Source organism: Myotis brandtii, unplaced genomic scaffold, assembly GCF_000412655.1.
Source record: "Myotis brandtii unplaced genomic scaffold, ASM41265v1 scaffold902, whole genome shotgun sequence".
NCBI classification, from domain to species: Eukaryota; Metazoa; Chordata; class Mammalia; order Chiroptera; family Vespertilionidae; genus Myotis; species Myotis brandtii.
In genome coordinates, this window is record NW_005371709.1 from 3,313,848 (window position 1) to 3,339,111 (window position 25,264).

The window sequence follows — 25,264 nt, forward strand, 5'->3', positions numbered from 1 at the left end:
ATACTTGTCCTTCTCTGACTGGCTTATTTCACTTCCTGCTTGCTCTTTCTACGGTCCGGACATGAGCTCACGTAGCCTCTGGTGCCCCCTGCCCTTGCACATCCATACATCTCCATGTACCCAGTAAGCATCTCTGGAGCATCTACTGGGTTTCAGCTACTCGCTGCTCCTGGAGTTGGAAAGACAAGGGGGACCAAGACACAGTCCTTTCCCATCTGGGACAGAGACCCCTTCACAAAAGAACATTTGGAGAGCAAGTGTTGCTCAGTTGGGAGGCCAGAGACCATGCATCATCACTTCTGCCCTGCAAATAACATTTTAAGGAATACAGTGTTCATTCATTCATTCATTCATTCACTTGCTCTCAGGACAAACATGGAGTGCAGGCTTTAGGTCAGCTCCTTACCACAGCTTCGGAGGTCACTTAACTGTGTTGGGACAAATCTGCCTCTTTTGACTTGAGTTTTGGAAAAGGGAGAGTAATGGGGCCCTCTTCTCCAAAGGGAGTCTAAAACAAACACTAAGTAGGAAGGTTGTCAGGGAAACTCACATACGAGTAATTTGAGTTACGAGCTCCATCTTGGAACGAATTAAACTCGTAAGTCAAGGCCCCACTGTAATGACAATGATTACCACTAATTTCTAGTGCCTGGCACTGTTGATAAGCATTTTATAAGCATTGTCTCAATTGGCACATACAGTCTTCCTATTGAACAGGTTGAATGGAGGGGGTCTGGGGAGCAAGGTTGGGTTCTGACCCTGAGATTTTTGATTCTACTCCAATCTGTCCTTCCCCCTGAATTTGCGTGGGTGAATGTGCACACACACACACACACACACGCACACGCACACACACACAAAAGCATGCATGCACACATACACACACACACCCTCACATTCAGGATCTTTAGTTTAGATATGCTGCCACCAGGTGGCAATTACATTTCTATGTTATCAAACCTTCAACTTTGCTCCCAATTCTCTTGAGAATTTTTTGTTCAAGAGTCCACAGATTTAAACCATCAACACCCTCACCTTACTATGTAAGAAATAAATGTCTTCATTAAGGTCAAGCTTATGCAAACACTAAATGAAAATCAAGACACACCTCCCTTCGGGGGTTTTCACTGTCTCCTGATCTTTTGCCCTTGTCCTTGCCTCAGAGAATGATACGGTGGTCCTGGTGGCCCTCTGACTTAGGTAATACACTTTGTTTGGAAAGGTTCCCTGAGGCTCTGGGTACTAAGGCCTCAGGAACCATTTCTGGGAGGCCCTTGTTCAGCTGTTTCCAAGGTAATATGCTTGTGGATTTAGCTTTGCTTAAATATCTCAGAGGCTTGTCTTTCTTCAAAGGGGGAAAGGGGCAAAAGGTGAAATGTGTAATATATCCCTCCTAGAAACTAAACTCACAGCAGTCACTCTAATCCATCCGAAAGGCTGTTCTGCTTCAGGTGACTCCTGTCTTGAACTTTTCTTTTGCACCCCTGCTCCCTCCGCCGGGTTCTGCAGCTCAAGTTTGTGTGTGGCAGAGGGCTGACTTAGCCCTTAGCAACCCCCTTGGTAACTGGCGTCTTTGTAACAGGCCATCTCCCGTTTTTCTTTACCTGAGCTCTCCGATTACAGCCCCTCTCTGCAAGCTAGGTCCCCTCCAAGCTGGGGGCACAGTGAAGGGCCTTGCAGCCCAGCCATGTCAGGTCTGAGCCCAGCTGAAGGAGGCGCCTTTGTGAGCAAAATTGTGGTGACTGATTTGCTTCTGGAACGTGCCGCCTGCCCTGTCTGCACTCTCAGGAGTCTTCTTTCCTGCAGCCGCTGGGGCTCTGCCATCCTCCTGCTTCCCATCTCGGGAAGACACTGGCTGCTGGAGCCAATACATGCTTTAGGGGCCATGGGGCTGTGTGCAAGGCATGAGGTCTTACCAGCAAGGAACTCATTCTGTTCCTGTCCTGTCCAGGCCTGAAACTGACCCAGCAGGGCAAAGGGAGGCTCCGGGCACTTCCTGATGTCTGTTGCTTTTTGATCCTCCAAATGTACAGGGAATTGCGTTGGGGGCATAGGTACACAGTGAAAGCTACTGGATTGAATGTTTTCAAGTTAACACGATAAAATCCTCACCACCATCATTTAACGTGCTCCCTCGTGCTTTCCTTGGGCACTGCATGCAGACCACTGTGCGCTGTGCTTCTGTACACGCTTCTCTGGTTATCTGCTCCTCCCTCAGCTAGGAAGCATGCGCTATCCACAGTGCTGTACACAGTAGGTGCTCAGCTGTTTCTTGACTTTGAGAGCACCAGGAAATAAGAAGCCATCCTAGACTTTGTGGGGTGGAACAGTTTGTTGACATTCCCTTTCCCTGGAGGTGGTAGTGAGACATCTGCTAGGTGTCCTGAGTGGGGGACACCTCAGGGTGGAACCAACTCCTCAGCCGCTCCAGGTGGACTTGTCTTTCATGCCTCTGCACATTCCCTTGTGCTGTTCCTGCTGCCCAAGTTGCCCTTCTCTTTTCTCAGCTTGGGAGATGCCCAGATTCCTTCACAAAGCCCACATACCTCCATGCATTCATCTGTGTGCTCCTCGTTGGTGTGCACGCACACATTCATGCATTCAGCAGTGTTTACCGAACCCCTTGTGTGTTAAGTCGCCGTGCCAGGTGACGGAAGTCAGTCCAAAAGCCGCATGATCCCTGCCTTCCAGAGCTTCCCTTGCAGCAGGAGAGCTGGACATTAAACAAAGGGCCCACCTAATGCAATATATAGCTACAAACCATGACAGTTCCACGAAGGAAAAGGATACGGTGCCCCGAGAGGGCAGCCATGAGGTGAATGGTGGGGTGACTTAGCAAGTCATGGTGCTCACTGCACCCCACCGTGCACTCCTTCCTGCACGGCAAAGACTCTGTGCTTGCCAGAGTACTGCATTGAAGCCCTTGCCTGCATCAGAACCCACAGAACTTAACTTGTTGCCTCTCCTAACCCCTTCACTCTTAGCCCCTTCTTTTTCATTGCCAACCATTCCTTAGCTGCTCTGATTTCAGACTGCCCTCCTCTCTCTGTCTCTCTGCCCCTGTTTCTGTCTGTCTGTCTATCTTTCTGTCTTTCTGTCTCTGTTCCTCTCCTACTGCAACTCTCCCTCCCCCATCTCTCTTTTTGTTTCTTTCTGTATATATGTGACTCTCCCTCTCTCTCTCTGTCTTTCTGTCTCCTTCCCATTACATCTCCACTGGGGTATGGGAAGGTTGGACTTTCTCATTGACATGGTCCCAATCAAAGCATCGATTCCACCTAGAAACCAGTCAGGTTTCAGGTTACCTGCAAAGGGGCAGTCACGCTGCTCCTGCCTCTGAGGCTCTTTTTGGCCATAAAAATACTTACTGGAACAACACTCCGTTGGCCTGCTTTCAGGGGTTGAGAGCTTTTCCAGAAGAATAGTCTCTCAGTATCTGACATTTTACTGTATTATGTACCCAGATTAGGTTTTATATTAAATTAACAACACGTAATCTGAATGGAGTTTCTACTGCAGCTAAGTAATCTAGATTTGTGTCCCATGAGGAGTATCACCTGGGCTTCTTTGCAAATTCATTATTCCTCTGGACTGATTCCCGAATTAAGTGCCTGCCAGGCTTCCTCTCACCTGTTCATGCGTCTTTCCTCCCGGGAAAGGGTTCGTTCTGATGGACTCCCTCAGTAAAGTACAGGATAACTCCGCAGCTGCCTCTTCCCGGAGGAGACTGTGGGCCCGGAGGCTCCTTGTGTTTTTATCTCTTTCCTCTCCGCTGAAATGAAAGAACGTCACGCTTTCTCCTTAGACCAGCAGGTTTCGGCACATTTCAGTTTATTTTTAACTGGCGAGGGATGAAGGTTAAGCACTTGGAATCTAAAGTACAAACCCCAAGCATCCAGGAATGCAGGGATTTACTGTCCTGCTTTCCTTTACAAAATGTCCTTTGTCCTTGCACCTCCAGAATTTTCTGTTTCAGTCACTCGTGTGTTGCTCACGGTGTGCCTGGGTTGTATGTACTCTTGGGTTGTCAAATTCAGAGTTTGAGAGGATCTTATCGCCCATGAACTCCTTCAGCGAGGTACTTTTTCTTTTCTTTATTATTGTAAAGGTAGTTTCTACTACTACTAGGACTTACTGCCTGAGATAGGTATGGTAATAGTGTCTTAAACATAATTTCAAGTGCCAGTGTCAGTTAGCTGGTATTGAGTGGCTGGGGAGCTGTGTTGAAAAGAATTCTGAGGCCAGGAACAATGCTATGATGGATCAGTAATGTTTGCCGTAAATATAGAACAGGGACACGGAGGCCAGTGTATGTATTTGCTGTTCTTGGTCTAATTCAAAGATATTTATATTCATTTCAGTATGAAAAGAACCATTTTATTTAAAATATAAATGGCAATAAGGTCAATTTCAGGTAACTTCACTGAAGGCAGTGCACATCCAGAGACTCAATAGAGACCAGTGCCTGTATCAGGCCAGGGCTGCTGAGTCCTCTGTGGACATGATGGTCTTGCTTGAATTGAGTGTGTCCTACTCCCAGGCTGATGGTACTGATAATTTGGTCCCAGCTGTGGTAAGCAGAATAATGTCCCTGAGTCTGTGAATATGCTTGGTTACATCGCAAAGAATTACAGTTGCAGGTGGAATTATCAGCTGGCCATAAGATAAAGGGAATGTACTGGATTATCGGGGTGGGTCCAGTGTAATGACAGAGCCCTTAAAAATGGAAGAAGAAATCAGAGATGGCGCCATGAGGAGGACTTAGTTCAGCCAAGCTTTCTGCCCAACACTGCTGGCTTTGAAGCTGGAGGAAGAGGGCCTGGTGCCAAGGAAGGAAGGCAGCCTCTGGAAGCTGGAAAGGTCAAGGAGACAGACGCTCCCCTCGAGCTCCTGGAAAGGGATGTAGTCCCGCAAAAACCTTGAGATTATCCCAGTAAGAGCCATTTCAGACTTCTAAACTACAGAATTGTAAGATAATATGTTATGTTCTTGTTTTAAGCCACTAAGCTTGTGGCAATTTGTTTAAACAGCAAGAAACCAATACAATGTCTAGGTTACCTCAATATAATGACAATGATTACCACTAATTTCTAGTGCCTGGCACTGTTGATAAGCATTTTATAAGCATTGTCTCAATTGGCACATACAGTCTTCCTATGAGGTAGATACTGTTATTTATCCCCACTTTACAGATAGAGATATAGAGGCTCAGTGATAGCAAGTAGCTTGCCCAAGGATGCAGAGCTAGTAAGTGTCAGAACCAGGGCCTGAACCTAGGTCTCCAGGATACCAAAGACCATGCCTCATTCACAACCCTTGGGCCCTTTCCTGAACCACAGACTCAAAAGGCATTCACATTTGAAAGAATAGGCTTAATTTTAAAATATGTGACCATGGCATTGTTTATAACAGAAAAAAAATGGAATCATGTACAACAAAGAGTAGATCAATTGTGGTTTATTTAAAAACGGAACATTATGCAACAATTGGAAAGAATGTATGTGTTAAAGCCACTTCTAGCAACATAGTACCACCTCAAAATCCTAATAATACCATCTCAAAAGCAAAACAAGAACTTGGATTTTAGGTCACCCATGTAATTGGTGCGTTACAAGGAGAAAGCACATTGACCTTCGGCTTTCACTATTAAGCATAAACCCATGGAGAAGAAAACTTTGTGAAAACCATTTAGTTACCACAGTAAATCCACTTAAACCTGTGCAACCAACAGTACAGTACTTTATGACTCTGAAATATGTGTTTTTGGAGTAAAATTTCAGCCTTGTGTTTAAAGTAGTGCTTTGATGCATATAAGCATAACCAATGGACACAAGACACTGGGGGGTAGGAGAGGCTGGGGGAAAGTCAAGGGGCAAAAAAAAAAAGGAGACATATGTAATACTCTTTGTAATACCTTAAGCAATAAAATAAAATTAAAAAGAAAATAAAGTAGAGTTTTGATATTATCAAGAGGTTGTACTCACTATGTCATATTACACAATTACTGAGGACTTACTTGCTTAAGCAAAATATGTAGATTGAAGTTGAATAGTATACTTTCAGAAAAAATGGTTTGAATTTCATTATTATACACACATATACTGTTTCCTTACTACTTTGATCTTTGGGGACCAGTTAAAGACAATCTGGTGAATTTGTATGAGGAATTCTATGCAATACCTTATATCACACTTACAAAGAATACAAATTCACCAGATTGTATACTCTTCAACTTTAAACTATATTCTAACCTTTTGAGCCCTGTGGTCCAGGAAAGGGCCTGAGGATTGTGAATGTTGCTCTTCTTTATACTCCACATTTACTCTGTGTTCTTATTGAGTAGTTGGATGGATGGATGGATGGATGAATGAATCCTATATAATAAAAGTGTAATATGTTAAATGTCCGACCAATTGGTTGACTCAACTGCTCGACCAGTTGCTGTGATGTGCACTGACCACCAGGGGGCAGATGCTCAGACTGGGATCTGGCTGATCAGGACTGGGTAAGAGGGCCGGACATGCCCTGGAGCCTTCCCGCGGTCCCTTCCCGGCTGGCCAACCTCCTGTGGTCTCTCCCCAGTCAGCTGGCTGCCACCACCCCGATTGGGACTGGGCAAGACGGCCATGATTGGCCCTGATCACTGGCCAGGCCGAGTGACTCCACCCATGCACGAATTTGTGCACCGGGGCTCTAGTGGATAGATAAGTATGATGGATAGATGAGTAGATGAATAGATTAATGAATTCTTGAATCTCTTGGTTCAAGATCTCTTGATTTGTTAAAATTTCTATACTCATCTGAAAAATCTCCTTGCTTGTGTGGAAGAACAACTTATTACCTCTTAGTCTCCTTTTCCTTCTAGATGTCGAAATGCTTCAGGCCAGTACATCTAACCCAATCGCTGGAGAAAGTTTCTCCCGGAACACTAAGGACTCTATGATCCGCAAGTTTTTAGAAGGTAAATTGTAGCTATGAGCAGGAAAGCAAAAGAGAGAAAGAAAAACACATGTAAGACATTGCCTGGTTACATCTGAAAGTTGCTCCACTCAAGGAATGGGCTTCCATGTACATGGCATATGGGTGATTGAAGGCATTCTACCCCACTGGCTCTCCCCCCATCAGCTTGTTACAAGGAGGCCAGAAGTTCCCACCACTGCAGCAATTCATCTGGATAAACAAGTTGCCTTCAGCAAGACCTTTTTTTTAAAAAAAATGCACTTGTTTATTTTTATTTAATCAAAATTTATTGAGTACTTACTATGAGCAAATCACTATTGTGGATGTTGGGCTAGGGGACACAAAGAAAAATAAGATTTGATTTACTATCTCTCTGATGAAGGAGAATATGCACCACTATTATTAAGTTGAGGCTGAATTGCATAGTGGCTAAGAACACAGCCTCAATTCCTCCTCAGTTAGCAGGAAAAACTTGGGCAAGTTACTCAACTCCTTGGTATCTCAGTTTCCCCAGTTGTAAAGTCAGATGAATGCTGTGAGAATTAAATGAGTTTTTGTACGTTAGGCCTCAGAGCAGGGCCAGAAATAGAACAGGTAATAAAGGTATATTATTGTTGTTATTCTTTTCTTATCATTATTGAAGGTGTCAAAGGTGGAAGGTGTTAAGTTATATGACTAATTCCTTAACTCTGTTCAATCATTTATAATTTATAGTGGGGTCTATTGATCAAATAGGTGTAGAAGGCAGAGTGCTAAGAACACAGGATGGGAAAAATAGTTTTGACAGCAAAGAGCAAAGAAAAGTTGTATTAGTAGGCAAATCACAGGGAAGTCCTGTAGGAAGAAGACCCAAGCTTCATTCATCCCTGCATCTCCATCAGGCATTTCATACAGATTTGTTGGCTGAATGGTGCTAGAGAGAAGAAGGAAGGGAGAGGAAAGCCCCTACTATGAGTATACACTGAGCGAGGTGCTTTCCCTTTATTATCTCATTTTCTCCTCACAGTATTCCTGTGAGTAGGTCTCAGAGGGAAATCAGGCTCAGAGAACACGTTATATAACATGTTCAAGGTCACACAGCTCTCATGTATGAGGTGTGGCTGGCATACAGGTCTGCTGAGATTCCCGAAGCCAAGAGGACCTTGTGTTCGGGTCTGAGCACAGAGCATTTCAGCCTGTTACCGGGAAGGAGGCAGAGAAAATCTGAGGGCCAGAGGATGGGAGGCAAGCTTCAGTCCTAAGTCCTTTGGTCACTGGGGAGCAGAGGGGCGGCGAAGGTTGCGAGAGAGGCAGTAGAGCTTGCTGGTTAGGAGCACAATCTCTAGAACCAGTTTTCCTGGACCCCAATCTGGCTCTAAGCGACTCTGAGCAAGTTACTTAAATCCCCAAGGCCCCAGGTTCTTTACCTGCAAAATGAGAATAATGATTACAGTTACTCCACAGCGCTGTTATACAATCAAAGGAAACGATGTGGGTAATACACTTGGAGCAGTGCTGGGCCCAGAGGAAGTCCCTGGGAGGGGTTTGCTATAGTCATCTTGATGCTGAAGGTGAGGGTGCTGGCGCTGTTGGTGGTGAGGCCTCTGAGCCACCCTCACAGTGCTGCCCGACCCAGGGGTTGGTTCCAAGTGTCCTTGGGCTTTAGGGCTGTACTCCCCTTGCCTTAGTTCTAATGGGATGGATAACCGAGTCTCAGCAGTAAAATTAAGATGCTAGAGCAGGGGTGGGCAAACTTTTTGACTCAAGGGCCACAATGGGTTCTTAAACTGGACCGGAGGGCCGGAACAAAAGCATGGATGGAGTGTTTGTGTGAACTAATATAAATTCAAAGTAAACATCATTACATAAAAGGGTACGGTCTTTTTTTTTTTTTTAGTTTTATTCATTTCAAATGGGCTGAATCCGGCCCGCGGGCCATAGTTTGCCCACGGCTGTGCTAGAGCCTAGAGCTCACTTCCTTTTGCTGCATTGATGGGGGCAAATGAAGGTGGCATCAGTGTTTTCTCAGTTGCTTTGCATGGGGTTCTCAACCACTGCTTTCAGTCACCTTTTACTGTGTTTCTAGGCAATAATGTGGGCATCGCCACTTTGGAGAAGGAGCCGTTCCATCATGATCCGGAAGATGTTTATCACACAGTGGAAGACGATGAGGCCTTTTCCCTGGACCTGGCCAGCAGGCCCCCCGTCCCAGTGCCCAGGCCAGAGGCCAGTGCTTCTGGTGCTCACCAGGTGCCCGACAATGAACCATACATTTCCAAAGGCAAGTGTGGCAGGGAATGAGGCCTAGGGGCATATTCAGGGCTGCTCAACAGGAAGTCCCTAGATCTTCTAGCTTCTGAACCAGCATCACTCAGATGGTCTGAGGGTCTCCAACCACCCCCAAGGGACAGGTCAGAGCTTGGGGCAGATTCCAGAACTAGACTAGGGGCAATGATCAGATTCAGTTCTGGCCTCCCTGAAAGCATTCATACACAGTATGAAGACAGAGGTACACAAGTTTCCTGGGAGTCCACAAGACAAGAATCCTGCTAAATTTTTATCTCTTGAAACTCTTATTATTATTAATTCTTAATAGCTAACATTTATTGAAATACACCAAGAGTGCTCTATCCAGAGCATGTCATTTAATCTTTACAATAATCTATTAGGTATGGACCATTATCATACCCATTTTACAGATGAGGAAAATGGAGGCGCATAGAAGTCAGTTGATTACCATATAGCAGAGCCAGGATTTGAACTCAGGATTTGAACATAGACTACTTGTGCTTGGATCCTTGTCCCAGGTCTGCTTGTAAGGGAACCAATGAAGAGACATGCAAATAGGCCTAAATGGCAGAGGGTGAATGTTGAAAGTATTACAGATGTCCCCCTTTCCCCTGCTTCCACCCGACCACACCTTCCTCCCCCGGCATGCCCCACTATTGTCTGTGTCCATGGGTGAAGGATGAGGTGTGGATGGCACAGCTCATTTTGGGGAGGCAGTTAGAACAGGGGCATGGGAGATTCCTAAAGAGCACTAACGGACTTGCTAAGAAACGGTGGGTAAGCAAAGGAAAGGAGAGAGGAGATGACAAGAAGGGCAGTGGTTTGGAAACCTGAAAACCTGGGTTCATGCCCTAGCCCTTACATTTACCAGCTGTACGTTATAGGACATTGGGTAAGTCATTGCACTCTCTTTAACTTCCTCATCTACAAAATGGGTATCATAATAATATATGCATGCACTGATGAATATATCATATTAATGCATAATAATACTCTCTATAGCCTTATTGTAAGAGTCAAATGAAATAATACATGGGGAACTACTTTATAAACTGTAACGCACTGTACTAACTTAAGTCGTGTTACGTAGCATGTCTAGGTATTACTGTCCTATCAGCATCAATTTCAAGGTTTAGATATGAATAATGATAATCAAAGTTACAATTGAGAGCTTACATGTGCCAGGCACTTGTCTAAGTACTGTCCATGTATTCACTCATGTAATCCCCACAACAACCCAACAAGGAAGATACTGTTATCATTCTCATTCTACAGACAGCAAAACTGAGGCCAGGAGAAGTTGAGCCTCTGTGTGAGATCACGTGGCTCGTAAGTACGAGCCGGAATTTGAACCCAGGGACTCTTGTGCAGAGCCCAGGGAGTCTTAACCACTGTGCAGACCACTAGGTGGCCATTTGTCACTTTAGTTTTCCCTATTAGCCTTTATGGGTCTGCCACTCATGAGTGACTTCATCTAAATTCCTTTGGAGCTGTGCCCATTGCACCTGTTCCACCGCTCCGAGTTCTGTCTTATGCCACTCGTTGACATGTTAAGTGGCACTTCCTTTTATTTGCAAGCTTCAAGGTGTTCCACGGCTCGCTTCAGGCATTCGGGGATCCAGTACATGTCGTTTACATCACCCTTCTTTGTAATGATCTGGCTTTGTCTTTCTGGGTTTGAGACGTTGTCTGTTTGGTTTGTCCTCAGCTCCTAATCGCTGCAACTTCTGCTCATTAGTTGCTCCTCTGAGAGTTTTGATTTACATAATAATAATATGTAAATATGTAATAATATGCATACAGTAGTCCAAGGTGTGAGGGCATTGGGATTATTAATTTTGAACAAGGTCTTGGTAATTTTTGTAAATGTGTAAGACATTTTAAAGCCCTTTAAGAAAGAGATCTGATTTGGCTTTTACCTAGAATACTGTTTATCTCACAGTTTTTGCAGAAAAAAGTCAAGAACGGCCTGGGAATTTCTATGTTTCCTCAGAGAGCATCAGGAAAGGTAAGCCAGTTGTCCTCAGCTCCCTTCTGTCTGACCTGAACTTCCAGGGGGTAGAAGTGTTAACGTTTCAGTGATTCCCTGGTGTCACGGCAAATCCTTAGTTGGCATTGATAAATAGGGAGGGCCTGGAGATGCCTGGGGTGGAGCTGCCTGAGAATCCCGTACTGATGGGAAAGGGAGGGGAGAAGAGATTGGGGTGTCCACAAATATTGTAGGAATTGATCACACCAGGAATAGTAACACTCTAGAAAGTGTCTGTAACAGCAGACAAAAGTATAATCTGAACATTGAGTTCAATCTCAACAGGTTGAAAGTGGGTGGCCCAGCACTCAGTCTTGACCCGATGATACGGTCCCACCATGTTACTTACCCATCTATCCTAGCTAAACTATATGTCAATGCAACTACTTTTAAAAATTTATCTTTATTGTTGAAAGTATTACAGATGTCCCCCTTTGCCCCCCCTTCCACCTGACCACACCCTCCTCCCTCCCCCCCCTCCAGCCTACCGCACTATTTTCTGTGTCCATGGGTTATGCATTCATGCATATAAGCTCCTTGGTTAATCTCTTCCCATATCCCACATGCTGCACCCTCTTCCTTCTGAGATTCGTCAGTCTGTTCCATGCTTCCATGTCTCTGGATTTGTTTTGTTCATCAGTTCATTTTGTTCATAAGATTTAACATACATGTGAGATCATGTGATAGTTTTCTTTCTCTGGCTTATTTAAGAGACATTTGCTTGCCCTCTTTCTTTTTTTTTAAAGACTTTTTAAAGGAAGCTTGAGGAGATAGGTGCTCTTTTCTTTTTGATCAATTTCCTTGTGCTAAACAGAGGCGTTCCATGTTATCCCATTGATGATTCTTTAGAAAAGGAGCGACAGCACCCTCTAAGCATTGGAAGGCATCCCTGAGGTTGTAGACTGGAATTGGTTGGCTTGTACATTTTGTTTTCTCCCCACATTTTATCTTGCAATACACTTCAGGAGGGCGAACCCGGGAGAAAGGCATGTGAGTGTGTGCAGGCAGATGAGCGAATAGTTGGGAAGACTGATAGATAAACTCCCCTGAGGCTTTTTTGAATACCCCCTGGGGAAGCCACCTCTCTTTTTTCCTTCTTGCCATCTCCCTGAATCACAGTGCCCAAATCGGGTCCTGCTAGAGAATGTAGAATCGAGGATAGCTCCACATCAACCAAGCAGTCAAATGTCAAGTTGTCTTCCCATGTTCCAGGGGCCCCATCACCTCTGCAAGTAGCTCAGTCCCCACAGAATGTAGTGGAGTCACAGCCTCGGGGAGAGAGAGGGGTTCACTTCCTATTTCCCTCGAATCTCCAAAGCAGAGAGCTATGAATTTGTAATGTGGAGGAGAGGTTGGCACAACCCAAGGAGAGCCCGCTGGGACCCAGCACCTAATTTACACCTGGTGACGTTGGCCCTGGGTCATGATTCCATTGGCATGCCAGTCTCCTCGGGCATTTGATGCCCATAGGTCCACCATCCTTGTGCTCCATGCTGCTCAGAGGCAGGGAGGATGGGGAGAGCTGGGAGTGTGGGAGAAGCATCCTGGCTAGACTTCCCTGTAAGTTCCCTTCTGGGAGTGGATTCTAGTCTAAAGCAGTGGTTCTCAACTGGGGGTGCTTTTTCCTCCCCCACCCACCCAGGACAGTTGGTAATGTCTGGGACATTTTTGGTTGTCACAGCTGAGGAAGGGGGTGTTATTGGCATCTAGTGGATAGAGGCCAGGGACGATGCTAAACATCCTGCAGTGCACAAGACAGTCTCCCAGCGACAAAGAATTAGTCCAGAATGTCCCTAGTGCCTAGGTTGAGAGATGCTGGTCTAAAGGCCTCTCAGTTATTCAGGCTTGAGGGATTTTACTTACTCATCAGCAGATTTCCGACCTCCCTAAAATGTTGTGGCCTTTTCTACTTTCGTGTAATAGGCCTTGACGTTATTAGCTGCTTCCCTCTCTCTGATTCCATATCATCTGCGCCCCTTCTTGGTTTCACGTGCAATTGTTCTTGTGAGACACGTCCTCTTGAGCCCAGGGCCAGTCTTGTTAGCCCCACTCATCCATGACGCCCCAGCGGGGGAGCTGTCAAGCGGAGTTTTGCCTTCCTTTCCAGAGCCTCCCGTCAGACCGTGGAGAGACAGGCCCCCGTCAAGTATATATGATCCTTTTGCTGGGATGAAAACGCCAGGCCAGCGGCAGCTCATCACCCTCCAGGAGCAGGTGAAGCTGGGCATCGTCAACGTGGACGAAGCCGTGCTCCACTTCAAAGAGTGGCAGCTCAACCAGAAGAAGCGGTCGGAATCCTTTCGCTTCCAGCAGGTAGCTGGCTCCGGGAGGAATTGGTTTCATGTTTCTCCTAGACAGGAGTGGAGGGCCGGGTCCACAGCTGTCTTTTGTGTGGCTGCAACTGAGCCCCTGCGGCAGGGCCGGTGAACGTTTTTTGAGTGTCATTGTGAATCAGTGCATGTGTGGATCTGTCACCTGTAACCACCCCTGTTCCCTGGCTGAGAGCTGGATGGCTTTTCTGGTTGTCGCAAGGCTAGAGATCAGGAACAAAGACTCAACTGTAAACCCCAAATTTGTGGCTGTGGCTTCCCTCCACATGGGGCCCTATGCTTTTGCTTTCCAGCTTTTTCTTTTCAGAGTCTCTGTCTCTACTCCTAGTGGCAAGACTCCCACAGAACTATCACAGTTTACAACTCAAAGAGCTCTTGGAAAGCTCCCAAGAAATACGATAAAATAAGTCATAGATATAAAACTACCCAAGTTAACACACACACACACACACACACACACACACACCTGGAGGTGCTTCCCTACTGCTCCGTGGACCCACCTTAGTCTCTCAGTCACAGTCACAGCCCAACCCACCTTGCAGTCTGGCCTCTCGCATGGGAACCTTCTGCATGCCTGGATGTTAGTCCGGGGGACATTTCCCTAGAATGCGCAGACTCTTCACTTCCAGTGGTTGTTGTTTATTGACTAAAATAGCAACAAATTTCCACCCTCATTCAACATTTATTGAATGACTACAATAGACCTGACTGCAGAATTACAGAAAGATGCATGACCTGGTCTTGCCCTTTAAGAGTTCACAGTGTTTCTGAAGAAAACACACACGCAGCATAGCCCAGTGCCAGATGGCATGGGCAGTCACGAAAGACCGGAGCAGAGTAGGGAAGCTTTAGGGAGAAGGGGAGCCTTGACCCAGGCCTGCAACAGAATTATGGAAAGCAATCGATGTCCTTCAAGGTCAGGGGAATCAAAACACAATTTCTGAGGCAGGAATGTGCATGGAGTGTTTATGAGCAGGTAACAGACTGGCTTGGCTAAGGGGCACACAAGGAGGATAGCAGTGAGTTACAAGGCTGGGAAAGAGCTGGGAGGGAGCTGGGAAACACTTTATTGTGGACAAGGTGTCTCTCTCTTCTCTTCAGGCACAACTTCTAAGAGTACTTGGATTTCTCTGAGGGCAGATTGCAAATGCACTCAGCCTCATTTGCATGTTGGAGATATTATTGCAATGTGATATATCTTACAAACAGCCTAAAATCAGAAAGAAACTCTAATGTCGCCCTAACCGGTTTGGCTCAGTGGATAGAGCGTCGGCCTGCTGACTGAAGGGTCCCAGGTTCAATTCCGGTCAAGGGCATGTGCCTTGGTTGCGGGCACATCCCCAGTGGGGGGCGTGCAGGAGGCAGCTGATCGATGTTTCTCTCTCATCGATGTTTCTAACTCTCTATCCCTCTCCCTTCCTCTCTGTAAAAAAATCAATAAAATATATTTTTAAAAAAAGAAACTCTAATGTCTAGAGGGCATATAACTCTGATTCATACTCTAAAAACAAATTAATTTTTCCCCAGGAAAATCTTAAACGGCTAAGAGATAGCATCACCCGAAGACAGAGAGAGAAGCAAAAAACAGGAAAGCAGACAGGTATGTGGCTTGCTGGGGTGAGGGACTTTGCTGCTTGCCCAGCACCTGTCACCCTGTTTACATATCTGGGTCCCCCGCTAGACTGTGCGGTCCTTTTGGGCAATGGCTTCGTCTTGTTAATTCTCTATGTCTAGTACCTAGGACATAAGACATGCCAATCAGCAAGTGAATGAATGGATGGCTTGAACTCTGCATCCCTCTACCCTCCCACTCAAAGAGGATGGTTTCTCTCCGGGCACCAACTCTCCCCTGGGCATCCAGGAACATATGGTTTTTGTGTAGAGAAAGGAGAAAAATCCCGTTTGCATAGTACCTGTTTTGATTCAAGCAGGAGATTGTGTCATCGGTGTCCACACCACACACTGCTTCAGAAGCCGAGCAGGGCTCCAAGCCTAGCAGGGCTCCTGCCATGTGTCCGGGCCATGAATCCCAGTTGTGCACACTGAGGACCAGGTCCCTCTGCTCCCCTTGACTCATCCTCCATGTGGCACCACCAACCTGCACCACACTGCATATTCCCACTGAGAACCTGTGGCAGGTGGGTCTCTATGGTTTATTCTAGCCAGCCTTACACTGAGAGGAGCTGGCAAAAAAAAAAAAAAAAAAAAGGTTCCAGGGGCTCTCAGATCTTGAATGGAGCCTCATTACATAAAGAGTTAAGTCTTTCTCCAGCTGCAATCAACAGCCCGACTTCCCCTAAACCTGGTCAGGCTGGTAACACCCCAGTCTTCAAACAGACATCTTCCTGCACTTCCTGCTCATGCCTCTCCCTTGTCATCTGTATGAAATTACTGGACTGTAAGACCCAGTCTGGCAGCCCTTCACGGTGAAGCCTTCCTGGACCACTCCAGGCCATTGTATTCCTTCCTCATTAGAGCATCTATAGAACTGCTATTTTCCCATTCATCTGATGCTTCTTTTTGCTGCCTCTGAGTGCTGATACTTCACTCAAACCATCAATTCCAAAATGCAATTTAAATCTGCTCATTTCCGACCATCTCCCACGCTGCAGCTGCAACCAAACTGCCATCACCTTTTCTTGGGTTAATGCAGGAGCCTCTACCATTGTCTCCCCATGTCTATTCTTATTCTTCTACAGTTAATCCTACAAACTGCAGCCAAGACTTTGTAAAACAAACAAACAAACAAACAAAAAACACAATCAGATTGTGCCATTCCCTTGCTCAAAACCCTCCAGGGACTTTTGTTCCAGACAGAGGAAAATGATACTCTGGCCTCCAAGGTCCTGCATAACTGCCCCCTGGCTCATCCTCCACTCTGTGCTCTCCAGTAGAAATGGACTCCTTTTTGTTGCTCTATCAAGCCAAGAGCATTGTCCCCAATGCTGTCCTCTCTCTACTTTTCTCCCACATCTTCACTGGCTGGCTCTTTTCATCCTTCAGTGCTTGGCTGTAAATTCTCCTTCTCAGAGAAGCCCTCTCTGCCATTCTCTCCAGAGCACTTCCAACACTCACTTCCTATGCCACTGCTTACCCTCTCTTTTTACACATCGCAGACTGGATGATCCTGTGTTCCTGTTCTCATGGTTATTCCCCCCACACACCACCCCCTTATTTGTTGTAAGCTCTGTAAGGGTAAGAATTTTGTCTTGACTGAATCCAATACACATAGCAAGTACATTGATGGGGCTCAAGACATCTTTGTTGGTATGGTTGGTTTCAGTAAAATGTTTGGTGACATCATTCATTCATTCCACAAATACTTGTTGAGCACCGGGCACCCTGACAAAGACAGAGACCCATAAGACACAATCTTCGCTATCCAGTAGCTCACGAGTTAGACTTTTATTTGTGTAAGTCTGGTTTTCCCGGCTAGAGCCTAGCACAGTGTTTTGCATATAATACTAGCCTAGTGAGTATTAATGATTTTTAATATTTGGGAGAAGAAGGATGTAAAGAGGTTACACCCATGGCAGAAGGTCAGAGAGATCATCCTGATGACCTCTTGATGTCTGCTTGAGCGACTGGATTTTAAATGTATGCTGCCACTAGTTAAGTCCACACTTGTCTGCCCTGCTGATGAGAGGAGGAGAAAGGAGAAAAGGCAGAAAATCTGGTTCAAGATCTGCAAGTCATCCTTGGATTGGACAGTAGGGCTCTGGGTAGTAAAGGGACTGAGGTGCTTTTTATTTTTATTTTTTGGTAATCCTTACCCAAGGTTATTTTTCCATTGATTTTTTTTTTAGAGAGACTGGAAGGGAGGGGGAGAGACAGAGAGAGAGAGAAACATCGATGTGACACATCAATTGGTTGCCTCCTGCACATGCCCCAAACCAGGGTTGGGATGGAGCCTGCAACCGAGGTGTGTTCCCTTGACCGGAATCAAACCCAGGACCCTTCAGTCTGATGGCTGACGCTCTATCCACTGAGCCAAACCGGCCAGGGCAGAGGTGTTTTTTAAAACTAGAACGCATAAACTCAACAAAAGAAGCCTTGATTAAGTGAAGCATTCAAGCTTTTAAATCTAGGCAGCATCAAGAAAGCTGCAATTTGGTGATGCATGTGGGGATGCACGAGGAGTAAGAGAGCCAGGGTATTTAGACAACGGCTCCCACATCTTCGGTTGAGGCCTGCTGGGGGTGGGGGTGGGGGACCCTTGCAATCTGGCTACCAGAGGAAGCCACAGCAGTTGGGAGTTGGACCCTGCACTGGACGGTGTGGCCCAAGGGCTTCAGAGCACCTGCCAAAGAGAAGGCATTATTTGTGGTTGAGTAAATATGATCTATCAGTTATCTCCATAAAACTCGATTACATATATATATGTTTAGTAACATACTAACTTGTAATTGCCTATTCCGGGGATTTTCACACTGTGTGTATGCTTGTGGGGATGGGGGGCGGGGGTTGGGAAAAAAAAGGGGAGGAGATTAGGATCGGAACAGAGTTTGAGGCCACTTACTCTGCTTCAACCATCACAGCTCCTTTAAAATATTTGTTTTCTACACCGAGCTTCTGTTTTCACTAGAGGAAAGAATTCTGCTTCACAAAAACTGAAAACCATTGGCACAGAATAACATTGATCTATAGGAAAATGAGGGTTGATGGTGGCATTTCTGATTAAAGGACATTTCCCAGAAATGGAGCCCACTCTAGACAGAAAGACTGCCTCTCTTCATTGAGAAACTTCATTTGCCTTAGAAAAGAAAAACAATGATCCTTTTTCTTTAATTTGGGTTAGCACACCATGGATAACTAAAAAGTAAGGATCTGTTCATAATAACTTTCCAGTCTTTCTTCAGCCCCAGGGAGCTATTTTGCTCTTATTGTGATGGTGCAGGGCGGTGTGATGGTGTAGGAAAGCAGAGGAGGGCTGGCGTGGCTCCTGACTTGTTGAACACCCCGGCCTCACAGAGAAGACAATCAATATTTGTGTTCTGGGTGTGTCTGTGGCCAGTCCGGGGCAGGACCAAGATCAGCAGGCTGGGTCCCAGGAAACCTGATTTCTGATCCCCACTTGGTCACTGAATCATTTTATAATCCAGGACAATACCTTGAACCACTCTGTGCCTCAGTTTCCTCATTCATGGTTACACCTGACTTATTTACTTAATGGAGAAGTGATGACTTTCAAAGGAGGTATAATAACACATGTGAACGCACTTTGGGGAAAGTCTTACACAATCTAGTAATGATAACTAGTATTCCTGGCATTGTTCCTTTGTTCAAAGACTGTCAGGATTTTGTAGACATTTAGACTGGCTCTACTTGATTTTTTTTAACTTTTGACTCCCCCTTTTCCCCCCTATGTATTCTACTTTTCTTCCTCCTAGAATTGGTTGAGAGTAGACTATTTTCTCATTGAAGTGAGTGAAACAAACAGGAACCTCCCTTTAAAAGATTGTTGTTTAAAAAAAAAATTCCAGGAACCAACCAGTATGGGTCAGTGGTCGAGTGTCCACCTGTGAACCAGGAAGTCCAGTTCAATTCCTCCTTGGGGCACACGCCCAGCTTGCTGGCTCCATCCAATAGGGGGAGTGCAAGAGGCAGCTGATCAATGATTCTCTCCCCCTCCCTTCCTCTCTGAAATCAATAAAAAATATATAAACAACAACAACAAAACATGCTAGGTCAAAGCTGAGAGAGACAGAAAAGTAAGACAGTTATTTGGACTCTAAAAACCCATAGGCTCACACCCATATGCAGGTACACCCTGCTAGTCTCTGCCCATGTAGTTCCAAGCGTGGGTGGGTGCTCCCACTATTCAGTTGTAACCAAGAGAGCCCGAGGAGGTGAAAAAGATGTGTGCTACACAGAGACCTGGAAAGCTGGTTTAATACTAAGACCATGCACTGCACTTGGAACTGGAGTCTCTAGAATGAGGAGAGCTTGTGCCTTCACAAACCAACAATGAACCTTTTTTTTTTTTAATTCTCACCTGAGGATATGATTTTATTGATTTTTAGAGAGTATGAAAGGGAGATAGATAGATAGAAACATCGATCAATTGCCTCCTGTACATGCTCCCACTGGGGATCGAACCTGCAACCTAGGTATGTGCTCTGACCAGGAATGGAGCCTGCAGCCTTTTGGTGTACAGGCCAACACTCCAACCAACTGAGCCACCCAGCCAGGGCCAACAATGCACCTTTTTCATATTCTCTGTGCAGGATGTTTTTCATACACTTGGTCTATCCTGTCTTCACACCAGCTCTTTCATACTGGTCTAGCTTATCCGTGTGCCCTTATTGGCAGACTTCTGGCTTTGGCAAACAGAGCCACCTACCCTTGGACTCCCTGAACTTCCTGCTATGCCTATCTCATAGAAGAGTGGGGTGGAGGAGGAAGTGGTACCTGGAAGATAAGGTGGCATGTACACCTGAGCTTGTACCTCTCCCCAGAGGTCCTGCCTCATGGCAGCTAGGGGAGCTCACCTGGCTTTTACACTTCCCTGGGGAGGAAGCTAGTGTGCCGCCTAGAGATGTTTTGTTCTGCTCATACAGCAGGAGTTGTTTTCTGGGCATAGAACCCAGGGGTGGAAATCTAGTGAGAAAGACCAACCACTGGGCAGGGCTAAGCCAATAAAAAGATCAGGTCAGCCCTGGCTGGTATTTCTCAGTGGTTAGAGTTGTAGCCTACTTATGGAAGGGTCTCAGGTTTGATTCCCTGTCAAAAGGCGCATACCTGGTTTGCAGGTTTGATCCCTAGCCCCGGTTTGGAAGCTTGAAGGAGGTAGCCAATCAGTGTGTCTCTCACATAAATGTTTTTTTTTCTTTCTCCCCCTCTCTACCTCTTTTCCACTCTCTATGAAAAGTAATGGAAAACATATCCTTGAGTGAGGATTTAAAAAACGAGAGAGAGAGAGAGAGAGAGAGAGAGAGAGAGAGAGAGATCAGGTCAATGCTTTGCAGAGCAAAGAAATAATCTATCTTTCTGAATCTGTGGGGTCTAAAACCATCCATCAGTCTTCCAAGTACGAAATCTTTCTCAGGCCATTGGGCCTCCTTTCACAACTCTCTGTTGTCAGTTGTGAGCCACCCACCCATCATCCATCATTTATTAAGGGATTGAGAGGCAGTGTGAGTGGTGCTGAAGAGCCTGAACTTTGGAGCCTGCTTCGAAGCCCAGCTGTCCCACTTGCCAGCTGTATACTGGGGGTGTGCTGCCTCACTTCTCTGTGCCTTAGTTTCTGTTGGGAATGATGACAATAGCATTTATTTCATGGTGTTGGGAGGTTTCAAGGAGCTAAAAATATGGCTGCTCTTAGAATTCTATGTAATGTTGCCTGGCTGGTGTGGCTCAGTGGTTGGGCATCAACCTATGAATCAGGAGGTCATGGTTTGATTCCAGGTTGGGGCACATGTCTAGGTTGCAGGCTCGATCCCCAGTGTGGGGCCTGCGGGAGGCAGCTGATCGATGATTCTCTCTCATCATTGATGTTTCTCTCTCTTTCTCTCCCTCTCCCTTCCTCTTTGAAATTAATGGGGCAAAAAAGAGAATTCTACCTAATGCACAGGATAACCTATTATTAGGATCAATGATGTTCACACCCCCTCCTCAAAAAGGGAACGAATTCGGAGAGGTCAACTGAATGACTCCCGTTCCACAGCTGGAGCCCCAGACCTTTCCCTAATCAAATGTTCTTTCCACTACCCCGGAAGGAAGCATTTCCCTGCTCTTTCTCACATCCTCCACCTCTCTCTTTTGCTCCCCAACAATGGTCACACAGGACTCTGTGGAGTTTCGGTGCTGAATTGGGCAGAGCCCCATCTGTTCTCCCTCCTCTTCCTCTCCTCTTTTCTCTCTCCTCTTCCCTCCCCTCCTCTCCGCTCTCCTCCAGACACCGTCCAGGTTCCGGTGAGGGAGGCAGATGGAGAGGAAACAGCCGAGCAGTTTGGTAAATGGCAGTCTAGTGCCTTGAAGCTTATCCCCTTTTCCTCTCATTCCAGCCTTGGAGATCACCGTCCCAATTAGGCATTCACAGCTGCTGCCCAGCAAAGTGGAGATTGGAGTCTACGAGAGTGGCCCCAGGAAAAGCGTCTTCCCCCCACGGACGGAGCTAAGACGGGGAGACTGGAAGACAGACAGCACCTCCAGCACAGCGAGTGAGCAGGCTGAGCCTGGCGCGGGTGGGGTGGGGAGAAGGTGCTTTCACAGCTGACTCCAGCTGGCTGGTGCCTTTGGGCCTTGGACACAGGCTCTGTGATGAACCCCGCACATCTCAATAGGAACCTGCTTTGGGTTTGGAAGGTGTAAGAAATGAGGGGCATTTAACCTGTGAGTTTCACCTTTTTTCAGGGACCAAAGATCCATTACACAAATACTCCCTAAAGCCAGATTGCATAATTGCTACCCTATCCCTTTTATGAATAGGAGAATCTAGTATAATACTAGTTAACATTGAGCACTCACTACATGCCAAGTCTCTTCCATAGCTTCTTTAATTTAATTATCATAATGACTGCATGGTGCCCTGCCCTCCGGTAAACAGCTGGTAAGTGGTAGAGCCGGGATTTGAACTCAGGTAGACTGGTCCAGGGCCAAGACTTTAACCATTATTCTTTTTGCTTCCTCAGCGGTGTTAAGGAGAGGGAAAGGGCACAAAGTCAAAAACATTAGAAAACAATGGGCTCAAATTTGAGAATTCCAACAATATGGGTGAGGATTTAATTAGGAAATGTCTTCCTTTTGGCTCGAAAGCTTGAATAGGAGCCTGATTGCAGCAGACAATAGGCGCTGATGTGCAGGCAGGAGCTGGGGACTTGTTTCTGCATCCAAGGCGGGGTTAGCTGACTTCACCACCCCAGTAGATGGAGTTTCCTTTCTTTCATACATTTTAGTGTTATCAAAACAGCTAGGAATGCTGTGAAAGAGCCAGAGAGAAGCTGACTTTCAGGACTCATGTCTCCTTAAATGTCAGGCATTGGCATTGGATGTTGGAATAGGAATGTCAGGCAATAGAGGTATAATGGGGGCGTGCTGCCTCACTTCTCTGTGCCTTAGTTTCTGTTGGGAATGATGGCAATAGTGATTATTTAATCAGGAACTGGGAGGTCATCGAACCCAAGGGTTCTTGATCTTTTCTGCATCACAAACCCCTTGGTGGATCTGATACCTGCTCCCGATGCACTTTATGAAAAATGCATATGCTTGTGCACGAGCGCGCACACACACACACTCTTGCTCACTTTTAGGTCAAGAACCTCTGAACTAGTCTCGCTCCTTACTATATAGATAGAGTATTTGTAACCCAGAAAAGGAAAGAGTTTTGCCCAAGGTCACACAGCCAGTGAGTGGCAAAATGAGAGTGGAATCCAGCTCCTCTCAGGTTAACATTCCTGCCACTGTTACCTGTCAAAACAGATCCAAAGCATATCACATGACCACATGGGAATCTAGACTGGACAGAGAGAACTTCCCCTTACATTATGGAGGGTGATAATGTGTATCTAAAATTCCCTTAAGGCAATTTAGAGAATTCTGACAAGTTCAGAAATGAGAGAGATTTTTCCAGTGGTCACAGGTGATGGAGGAAGCAAGGGGCATGCGGCTCATCTCTCAGATGTTTTGGAGGACAGAAGTGGTATAAACCTTCTCAAAGTGAGGGCAGTCATTGTAGGGTAGGGAGAGGGGAAATTTAACAAGACAAAGGCAAAGTCCTCGGTTCAGGTACAGATTAATTTTAAAGACTTTATGCATGTGTTCTGAGTTAGTTTGGGGTAGGAACAGAATGGAAAACATAAACGGTGCTTCTTACCATTTATAACCTAGGGATGGCTAGCTCATCTGGCTAGAAAATATTAGTAAATGACACTGATGGATTTTACCCTACCCTGTGGCTATAGACTGCATCTGGTCCCTATTACACAGTTTCAGTTACCTATTGCTATGTAATACACCACCCCAAACACAGTGGCTTGAAAGGATCATTCATTTATGAGGGAGGCTGAGGCCCTCACCCTCTGCAGGCTGATGACTTGCTTGCCCACATTCCCTCTGGATTGTACAATGTGATGCATGCACATGTTTGACATAATTTAAGTAGAAAACTTCAACAAAATTTGTTTGCAGCTTTCAGAAGTGGCCCAAACAAGTGAGAAGTAGAGCATCTCCACTTCCCTATCTGTCAAATCAGAGCACTAGTACCACATAGCATTTTCAGAGGGGTTAAGCAATCATGTTTTTATAGCACACTAGAGGCCCAGTGCACGAAATTTGTGCACTTGGGGGTCCCTTAGCCTGGCCCTCTTGCTGTCCAGGGCCCTTGGGGGATGTCCAACTGACGGCTTGGGACATCAACTAAGCCGTCAGTTGGACATTCTTAGCGCTGCTGTGCAGGCGGGAGAGGCTCCTGCCACCGCTGCTGCACTAGCCAGCCGTGAGCCGGGCTTCTGGCTGAGCAGCGCTCCCCCTGTGGGAGCCCACTGACCACCAGGGGGCAGCTCCTGCATTGAGCATCTGCCCCCTGGTGGTCAGTGCGCATCATAGCGACCAGTCATTCCACTGTTTGGTTGATTTGCATATTAGCCTTTTATTATATAGCAGCGGTTCTCAACCTGTGGGTCGAAAATAATGAAAATACATCCTGCATATCAGATATTTACATTACAATTCATAACAGTAGCAAAACTACAGTTATGAAGTAGCAACAAAAATAATTTTATGGTTGGGGGTCACCACAACATGAGGAACTGTATTAAAGGGTCGTGGCATTAGGAAGGTTGAGAACCACTGTATAGGATAATGTGTGGGAAGCCCTCTGTAAATGGTAGCTGTAAAGCAAAATTTGTAATAAAAAGGTGAACCATTTTGTTTTATACTGAAAGAAAAACTGACCTCTAGTAAAATGGTATAAGACGGCAACATTTGAAGACACATATATTCACAGCTTGTGTATTGTTGCTGTCGGTAAACAAAAGTAAGTGCTAGAGTTGTGCATTGTATTTTAGCCTGAGAGAATCTAAGGTCCTGCTGATTTTGTTTGTACCCTTCAGGCAGCACGAGTAACCGATCCAGCACTCGGAGCCTCCTCAGTGTGAGCAGCGGGATGGAGGGGGACAATGAGGTGAGTGAGAGCCGAGACCCCCATCTGTCTTGTCCTAGGGTCATTTTATTGCAAGAAATAGAAATCCAGGTGAAAGAAGCCAGATACAAAGGATCACATATCATGGGATTCCATTTATATGAACTGTCTTGAATAGATAGGTCCATGGAGACAGAATGCAAATTGGTGGTTGCCAGGGGCTGGGAGGAGGGGGAAATAAGCAGAACCAGCTCAAAGGGTACAGTGTTTCCTTTGGGGGTGATGAAAATGATTTGGGACTAGATAGAGGTAGTTAGTGGTTGGATAATATTGTGAATATACTAAATGCCACTGTGAGCTGCTGGCTTTATAATGATTTAATTTACGTTTAGAATTTCATCTCAATAAAAAGAAGAAAGAAGGAAGAAAGGAAAGAAGGAAGGGAAGGAACAAGGGAGGGAGGGAAGAAATCCACTCAGGCTAGTTAAGCCAAAGGGGCATATGAGAAGGAGCTAGATGAGTCTCAGGGAATCAGGGACACTGATCACAGTTTGGGGCCTAGATCAGGAGTGGCGAGATGCTAGAGCCAATGCCACC

General features: G+C 45.9%; 1 protein-coding gene across 1 annotated transcript in view; it reads left to right on the forward strand.

The window, feature by feature from the left end:
• Nucleotides 1-25,264, forward strand: part of PIK3AP1 (phosphoinositide-3-kinase adaptor protein 1) — a 100,729-nt gene that overhangs the window by 66,432 nt on the left and 9,033 nt on the right. Inside the window, exons 9-15 of the mRNA XM_014532630.1 lie at nt 6,866-6,961; nt 9,026-9,220; nt 11,171-11,236; nt 13,365-13,570; nt 15,115-15,187; nt 21,594-21,749; nt 24,639-24,709. Coding sequence (XP_014388116.1) covers nt 6,866-6,961; nt 9,026-9,220; nt 11,171-11,236; nt 13,365-13,570; nt 15,115-15,187; nt 21,594-21,749; nt 24,639-24,709 — 863 coding nt within the window. The remainder of the gene's footprint in view (nt 1-6,865; nt 6,962-9,025; nt 9,221-11,170; nt 11,237-13,364; nt 13,571-15,114; nt 15,188-21,593; nt 21,750-24,638; nt 24,710-25,264) is intronic.